The sequence below is a fragment of the Nicotiana sylvestris genome, chromosome 5 (genome assembly GCF_000393655.2).
Source record: "Nicotiana sylvestris chromosome 5, ASM39365v2, whole genome shotgun sequence".
Classification (NCBI taxonomy): Eukaryota; Viridiplantae; Streptophyta; class Magnoliopsida; order Solanales; family Solanaceae; genus Nicotiana; species Nicotiana sylvestris.
In genome coordinates this window covers 172908267-172916808 of record NC_091061.1, presented here as the reverse complement: position 1 = coordinate 172916808, position 8542 = coordinate 172908267, and the positions used below count along the sequence as shown (strand labels likewise).

Sequence of the window (8542 nt, the reverse complement as noted above, 5' to 3'; positions counted from 1 at the left end):
ACAAGAATAGTACTAATTTTTTTATATATCAATTATATATAATTTAAAAATAAATGGCATAGTTATATACAGTGAAGGATAATAAGTTGAACATCCTTCAATAATTTATTTATGTATATAAAAATTATATGAGGTACACAAATTTTATATATATATATATATATAATCTTGAACAAGAAAGGAGGCTTGAAGCATTGGTAACGTTGTTTCCGTATAATTTATAGGTCACATATTCAAATCGTGAAATCGGTCGCTGATACTTATTTTATAATAGATTGCCTACATTAAATTCTCTTGAAATACCGTTTTTCCTCGGATTCTAAATAAATACTGAATGCTTTGTGCATTAGGCCGTCATTTTTACAGTTATAGCCTGTGGACAAAATATCTCCTCACACGTTCGAGTTTACAGGTATAGCCAGTGGACGGTGGACTAGAAATCAAATTACATTTGGGTTGAATTTGGAGTTCATTTCATTTAGCCCCTCAAAAATACAAGTGCACCTAACCCCAGTCAGATTCTAACCCTACATCTGACTCAAGTTTTGGTTTTATTTAAAGTGAGAGAAAGTATTGTAAGCAGGGCCAGCTGGTTTTTCTCAACTAGTTTTAACTCTCCCAATTTTCTTCTCCTCTCTCTCTCCTCAAAATTTTCCTTTTGTAGATGAACCAATCTTTAGACTCATCACCTTCAAAACCTTAATGAGTATTCAAGATTTCATTTAAATTATCATGTAAATATTGAGGAACAAAAAAAGAGTGTAAAACTTAGCCCTTTTTTCTTTGCAAAAATAGTCTTTTTCCCCCTTTCTTGATGAGCCTTTTTTCTTTGCAAAAATAGCCTTTTTTCCTCTTTCTTGATGGGTAGTGAAGTTGAGGAGGAATATAAAAAAGAGAAAAATGAAACTTTGGTATTTAGAGAGAAAAATGGTTTGCACAAAATCAATACTTTCACTCAAAACTCTTCTATTTTGGTTGGTTTTAGTAGTGAAAGTCTCTGTTCTCATGTCTTCTTTTTATAAGTGAAAAACCAAACAAAAAAATAGGACAAGAACTCAAACTTAAAGCTTGCTCTTAGCTTCTCACTTTTTCAGCTCTGTTTCTCAGTTTTTGTACAGTTACTCTGCTCACTAAATAAGCTTAAGAATTCAAGAACTGAACTTTGATCCCAAAAAAAGAAACAGATATATTGAACTTTGGATCATCAATTATGAAAAGACCTTGTAGTTCTGATTCTTTGGGTGCTTTGATGTCCATGTGTCCAAATACTACAGGTACTTGTTATAATTTGCTTAAAGTTTTAAACTTTTTTTTCTTTCCTTTTTAATGGTATTTTTTAAACTTTTTTCCAAGCTCCAATTCCCAGTTTTAGCTATAAAGAAACTAATGGGATAATATAAAAATTGAATCTTTTTATTAAATCAAGAACATGGTTTTTTTTACCTTTCCTGTTATAGTAAGTTTTTATGCTTCACTCTTTATACCATTCTGTTCATATCTTTCCATTTTTAGCTTTTCTCAAGGCAATTATGTTGCACTCTTTATTTCATGTCTTTTTTCTAATAATTCTTTTTATTATTTTAGATGAGCAAAACCATGTGTATTCAACAAGGGACTTTCAGTCTATGTTATTAGATGAAGAAGGATGTATTGAAGAATCTGGTCATATTTCTGAGAAGAAAAGAAGACTAAGTGTTGAACAAGTAAAAGCTTTAGAGAAAAATTTTGAAGTTGAAAATAAACTTGAACCTGAAAGGAAAGTGAAGTTGGCTCAAGAACTAGGTTTGCAACCTAGACAAGTTGCTGTTTGGTTTCAAAACAGACGTGCTCGTTGGAAAACAAAGCAATTAGAGAGAGATTATGGTGTTCTTAAATCCAATTTTGATGCCCTCAAACATAATTATGAATCTCTCAAACATGACAATGAAGCTCTCTTGAAAGAGGTAATATAATGAGTTTTAACTTGTATACACATATAGTGTAACGATTTTTAGCATAGTAGTTTACGTAGAAGATAAATATATGAAACTATTCATAAAAAGCGAGATTGGCAACCTTAAAAGAATTCTTTCTTGTTATGACATGTTAGGAAATCATGTATAAATTCTTTACACCGTAAACAGGGGCGGAGCTAGAAGCTTAGCTATAAGTTCACCTAGTAACTTTTGTTCAAATAGGTGTTACGAAATTTATTAAATATATACAAATATCACATTTAGAACCTAGTTATTACCCCTTAAAGTCATTGTTTTAAAATTCAGAATCAAGAAAGTTGAAATCTTTATTCCACATAAGTTAATAGTTAATTCTTGATATAAAACATATAGCATAGCTAGATTAAGTTCTATCCCTTATGTTGTACAAATATTTACTAAATCAAGTTACTTATTAGATTGTTACACGATTAAATCTATGTATAAGCATTAGTTGGTCTGTAAAAGTACTAGATATTCATAAAGTTTGAATCTTTAAGGGTTTTTGTGCTGATTTTTGTGTCTTTTTTAATGGGGTGTTTTTAGATTCTTGAGCTGAAATCAAAGGTGTATACTGAGAATGGAGAAAGCAAAGGTGTTGCAGTGAAAGAAGAGGCTATGGAGTCTGAAAGTGATGACAACAAAGTGATTGAGCAGAGCAAGCCAAATGATAACGACAACAACAATAATAATTTTCTTGAAAATTTTGAAGAAGATGATGAAGAAGAAGAAATCAATTTTGAGAATTTTAATGTTGCTGCTGCTGCTACATCTACCAATATTTTTGGTGATAATTTCAAAGATGGATCTTCAGATAGTGATTCAAGTGCAATCTTGAATGAAGATAACAGTCCAAATGCTGCTGCTATTTCTTCATCTGGTGCTTTCTTGATTTCAACAAATGGAAATGGAAATGGAAATGGATCTTCAACTTCATTGAATTTTTGCTTCCAATTCACAGAATCAAGTTCAAAATCAAATCTTGGAGATGGCCAAAAGGGTAATAATAATTACTACCAGCCACAACAGTATGTGAAAATGGAGGAGCATAATTTTTTCAATGGTGAAGAATCTTGCAGTACTCTTTTCACAGATGAACAAGCTCCTACACTTCAATGGTACTGTCCTGAGGATTGGAATTGGAAAGAATAAAGGAAATGTCTTTTGGGATCAAATTTTTGTATAGTGGCTATAAGTGCAAACATCAGTACAGTAAATGGCCTAATGGGTAAATGTCCAGATATGAAAAAAGAAAAACTGAAGTTTTTGGATTTTGCCCTAGTGGAGTGGGGGTGAAGGAGGAGGGGGGTGGCTCAGGTGGGGTAGGTGGTAGGGGTGAGGAAAGAAGGAAGAGTGTGAGTTGGATCAGAAGTGTTCCCAAAGATCTGATCTTTTTTTACTGTTAAGGGGAGAGGAAAAAACTAAGTAAAAATGGGAAGAAGAAGAATTCCTGTTATGGCAAATAAAAGTGGCTAAAAGTATATTCATGCATTCTATATTTGAGTGATTTAATAGCTTTTTTCCAATGCATAAAGGGAAAATAAAAACCATAATGTTATTACTAAGGTATGACTCTGGCTTCTAACTGAGACACAATTTTGCCTTTTTTTTAATGGTTGGATGAACGGTTATTTAGGTTAATTTTTCTTTAGTGATTCATTTCTTTAGTGATTCACTCCGAAAATTCATTGGCCCATCCAGAAGACTCAATCCCGAAATTTTTGATTCAACACGAAGGGATTCATTTTCATTCCATTCTTGATAGTCGCTTTCACACATTTATCCTTTATATTTTAAAAAAAGAATTCATTTCTTTGCTTTTGTAAAATAAATTTAAGTATAATAGGTTTAAACTATATGATCATTAAATATGAAAAACTATAATATGTAACAATTTGGTGTTACTCTTTTAAGTGTTTGATTTTAGAGAAATTGTCATAAAACACTTTCTTTTAGTAGTAATTAGCCATCTATAGATACCATTTGCTATATTACGTGTTATAGATACCTTTTACGTGTATTTGATGTATTTAACTTAATGTATTCATGAATACAGTAGCAAAAATAAGCGTGAATCAGGAAAGTCTAGCTAATCTTCATATGTATTCAACTATATTTACGAGGTGTATTCAAAAATACAGTAACATTTTTTGTGTAAAATATGGACCTTTCAACTGGTTTAAAACGAAAAGGAAATCAATTTATCTGATATTCTCCTAATATAACTCAACTAATACAAACTATTGCACGATAAATCTAAATTCCTCCATTAACGAAAGTTTTTCAAATCGGAAAAAATAACCTAAAGCAGAGCAACATCTGGAGTTTAAGTTCTCCCTTTATTTTGTGGTTCCGCGTACCCAATTCTCTTTTCAACAACAAAAAATTGCTATTGAAACAATTGTATACATATGACAAGTTTAACAGTGTTGTTGAGGCATTCTGGCAAGTGGAACATTGAGAGCAATTACGTCGATTATTCAATTGAGGGAATACTGGTAAAGGAGTATGCATCGTATAGTGATTTGGTTCAACTAGGCATAGATTTGAGCTCAAAGTCCATTAAAATTCAATACAAAGTAGAAGAAAATTGCACGCCAATGGAAATACACAATGATATAGGTTACAGGGTGTATGTAGAGTTGAAAAAAGAGAATAGAGAATTCGGGAGGTATCCTTTGTGCATAATAACTATTGAAAAAGAACTTGTATCCGGAGGTAGTTTAATTCAAGGCTACATTTTGCAAATAGACGAAGCAGTTCAAATGTATGATTCTGATACAGATGATACACTTGCTCTAGATTTTGTCAGTTCAGGACAAGCAATTGGGGTGTTCGAACTGGACAAGAATTTGATAATTTCAAAAACTAATCAAAGGAAGGTTATGGTGGACAAGTATATAAGGATAAGGCTACATTGAAAGAGGTGATGGAGCATTAGTTTCAATTCTGAGTTGATAGGTCTAATTCTATCAGGTTTGAGTATATTTTATTATTCTTTATTTTTGTCGTATCTTGTATTTATGGTTGGAGTTGTAAGTTATATGTTGATGTGTTTATGCATATTTGTAAGATAATTGATCTTCACTGATGTGGTTAACTAGTATTTTATGATCTTCAAATACATGTATTCTTCTGTATTTTAATGGTATAAACTTATTACAGTGGCTCTCATTGTTTTTCTCTTTGGTTTACTAGTTGTATGCAAATGTATGCATAGTTATAAGTGTATTCAGTTGTATTATTTGCACAAATAACTATAGCCGTATTTGTATTCATGTGTATATGAGTGATTTTTTGTAAGCATTTATGTTAATCATATGTATAATAATAAATTCTTTGCAGCTATGCATTATTATGTATGTCAGAAGATTGTGAAGGGAGGTTTAAGGCTTCGAGCATTAACAAATTAGAACTATTCAAAGTGAGAGAGTTCATTGATAAGCATACATGTACGTTGAAGGACAAGGTGTATGAGCAGCGACAGACAAGTGGCAACCTTATAGGTGGTATGATTAGGCCAAAGCTTACTAATCATAAGAGGAAATACACCCCAAAGGATATAATTGATGATGTAAAATCAGATTTAGATGTAGATGTTAGTTACATGTTGGTGTGGCGGGCTAAAGAAAATGCAATGAATTTTTTGAGAGGTGAACCGACTGATTCATACAAAAAATTACCAGGATACTTATATACAATGGATAAGACATATCCAGGTTCGCACATTAGAATGGTAAAATTACCCAAAAATGAGTTCATGTATGTGTATATATATTTGTATGTTTTTATAAAGGGGTTTGATCATTGTAGACCCATTATGGTTGTGGATGGAAGTCACCTAAAATCTTACTACACCGGGACAGTCGTCTCGGCCAGCACGTTGGATGGTGCAGGTGAGTACGTGAATTATAATAAATTTTGTTAAAATTGTAAAGATTGAAATACATATTTTAAAAATATGTATGCAATTGTCTTTACAGGTCATATATTGCCACTAGCATATGGTGTTATTGATTTAGAGAACGATGCTGCTTGGACGTGGTTCTTTGAGCAATTCAAGATAGCATACGGTGATAGGAAAAACATGTGCATCGTTTCAGATAGAAATGAAAGTATCATTAAATCTATATCGAGAGTGTATCCAGATGTACCGCATTTTGCCTGTATATGGCATCTACGGAACAACGTATATAAGAAATTCAAAAAGAGCCATGCAAAGTTGAGCGAGATATACTTCTCGATGGCAAAAGCATACACACAAGCTGTTGACAGTCTGATGGAGAAGGTAGATATTAGGGTGAAAGAATACTTAGAGTCAGCTGGATACGAAAAGTGGGTTAGGTTGTATGCACCCGTTAACAGTGGATGGACCATGACGTCAAATATTGTTGAGTCAATCAATGTCGCACTAGTGTCAGCAAGGGAATTGCCAATATACGACTTCCTCGAAGAAGTTAAAAAGATGTTTGGACATTGGAATTGCAGTAACCGCAAAGAAGCTACACAAACTTACACAACGCTTGGAAAAAAATACCAGGAGATGCTGACTTTGAATGAGGCAATGTCTACACGCATGACTGTAAATTTTATTGTAATGTAATTGTATCATATATTTAGCTCTTTCTTTAGATAGCTTAATGTTTTCTGAAATAATTTATACCTTTTTTAAGATAGATGTATTCAATTGTATTATCATGCAAAGTCCTATAATGTTTTTGTTTCTTTTCAACTGCCTAAAGTTAACCAGATTTTAGATGTATAACAATGTATTCATAAGATAAGACGTAATTATAGTTTATAATTTTCCAGTCTACATAAATGATGTATTCTTCTGTATTCAAACATTTTAGTTGTATTTAACAGAATAATTCTGCATTATACATATAGAAATTCATTTGTTTAACTGAAATATTTATGCATTATGCATATATGATGCATTATTTAACTTAATAATTCTGCATTATACATACAGAAATATGTTTGTATTCAGTACATATTTGATTTAATTCATCCTGTTGTATATTTAATTCGTCTATTCTATGGTATATAAATGAATTTTTTTGTTTATATATGCTCAAAACTTATAGGTCTATGTTTAAATATAGGTGATACCATCGACTGAATACTTACATATGGTTACTGATGGAGGGAGGAATTACACCGTCTACCTGTTAGAGAGAAAATGCGTTTGCGGGAGGTTCCAAGTTGATGAGTTACCATGCCCACATGATTGGGTTGTATTGAAGAGCAAGTTTCTAATGCCAGAAGATTATTGCTCTAACTATTACAAACCGAATTCTGTTGTAATGACATACGATGTGCCTATGTACCCGCTACCGGACAGAAATGAATGGAATATACCAGCACATGTTGCAGAGGAAGTTGTATTACCCCCAAATGGAAAAGACCTCCTGGAAGGCCAAAGAAGAAGCGCGATAATCCTTTCAGTGAATTGCTACAGCCGAAAAATCAATATTCATGTTGCATATATGGGCAGAGAGGACATAATAAGCGAACGTGTAGAAATGCTCCACGTAGGATTTAGTTAACACTCTGGCATGTACTAGTGCTCCAACGATTTGTAATTACTTCTAATGACATTGTGAAATAATACATTTTGAACCTTTAAATGAATATATCCAGTGTACTAGTTAGTTGTAGTATTGTGTTAAATACATTCGAATACAACCTTTCAACAGATACTTAGACAATCTATCATAGACAGTGGCTGAGTTGTATATACATAACCAACCACAATACATCTGAATACAACTATATAACAATTTCAATAAATACATATACAATCTGCTGAATATATAATTACAACAATTGTATTATTCAGTCTCTGATTTAGATATAACACACGTGAGGAGCTGATTACATACTAATATACAATGTTGAATACATACAAAAATATAAATTGTCTTATACATTGTGTCTGCCTTGACTATACAAATAAAATCAAATGAATACAATTATTTATAGATTTGTATAAATATGAATATAACCTGCTTAAGTAAAATAAATACATCAAGTTGAGTACATACGTATAAACCTGTAATATACAGTTTCTGACTTTGATATACATACAAAGTGACTGAATCTTAATACATACTTATACGCCCTGTTGAATACATATGAATATATCCTGTAAGATACATATGAATAGAAACTGTAGACTAAGTATGAATACTTATGAACAAAACAATAAAACATAGATTGAAAAGTTGCAATGGTCATATATGAACAATGTTGATAAAGTGATTAAAACATGGATTTTTCTAACTGAATACCATCTTCACCAAAAAACTATTCAAAAAATAGTATTCAACTAAAACAACCTTCTAAAACTACATTCACCTAAAGCTACTCTAACACTATCTGCAACTTTGAATCTGACTCTGTGATTTGCCTAGCAATCTTTGTGGTGCTTTATTCTCGCTTATGGTATCGGCGTCTATCTTCTGCATAGCATAGTCCCAGAGGAGAGCACCATATCTGTCACGACCCTGGTTCGCCCTCCGTGAACCATCGTGACGGAACCTAGTCTCTACGACTAGGTAAGC

At 32.2% G+C, this 8542-nt stretch overlaps 2 protein-coding genes across 2 annotated transcripts; both read left to right on the top strand.

Moving 5' to 3' along the window:
- Positions 1 to 581: 581 nt before the first annotated feature.
- Positions 582 to 3469, top strand: LOC104226677 (homeobox-leucine zipper protein ATHB-6-like). The gene is made up of 3 exons (XM_009778707.2): positions 582 to 1274; positions 1585 to 1943; positions 2520 to 3469. Exons 1-3 carry the CDS (start codon positions 1211 to 1213, stop codon positions 3123 to 3125), a joined length of 1029 nt encoding a protein of 342 aa, XP_009777009.1. The 5' UTR covers positions 582 to 1210; the 3' UTR covers positions 3126 to 3469.
- A 915-nt stretch (positions 3470 to 4384) lies between these two features.
- LOC138869666 (uncharacterized) lies at positions 4385 to 7525 on the top strand. The gene is made up of 5 exons (XM_070147303.1): positions 4385 to 4869; positions 5319 to 5709; positions 5770 to 5869; positions 5957 to 6555; positions 7082 to 7525. The coding sequence occupies exons 1-5, from the start codon at positions 4385 to 4387 to the stop codon at positions 7523 to 7525; spliced, it is 2019 nt and encodes a 672-aa protein (XP_070003404.1).
- The last annotated feature ends 1017 nt before the right edge of the window (positions 7526 to 8542 follow it).

What these genes read in the sequence shown, in the direction of transcription:
- LOC104226677 (XM_009778707.2), top strand. Translation starts at nt 1,211, where the DNA reads ATGAAAAGACCTTGTAGTTCTGATTCTTTGGGTGCTTTGATGTCCATG. An exon ending in CATGTGTCCAAATACTACAG is followed by an intron (nt 1,275 to 1,584) that starts GTACTTGTTATA and finishes TTATTATTTTAG; the next exon opens with ATGAGCAAAACCATGTGTAT. An exon ending in ATGAAGCTCTCTTGAAAGAG is followed by an intron (nt 1,944 to 2,519) that starts GTAATATAATGA and finishes GGGTGTTTTTAG; the next exon opens with ATTCTTGAGCTGAAATCAAA.
- LOC138869666 (XM_070147303.1), top strand. Translation starts at nt 4,385, where the DNA reads ATGACAAGTTTAACAGTGTTGTTGAGGCATTCTGGCAAGTGGAACATT. An exon ending in AGGAAGGTTATGGTGGACAA is followed by an intron (nt 4,870 to 5,318) that starts GTATATAAGGAT and finishes AATTCTTTGCAG; the next exon opens with CTATGCATTATTATGTATGT. An exon ending in CAATGTCTACACGCATGACT is followed by an intron (nt 6,556 to 7,081) that starts GTAAATTTTATT and finishes GTTTAAATATAG; the next exon opens with GTGATACCATCGACTGAATA.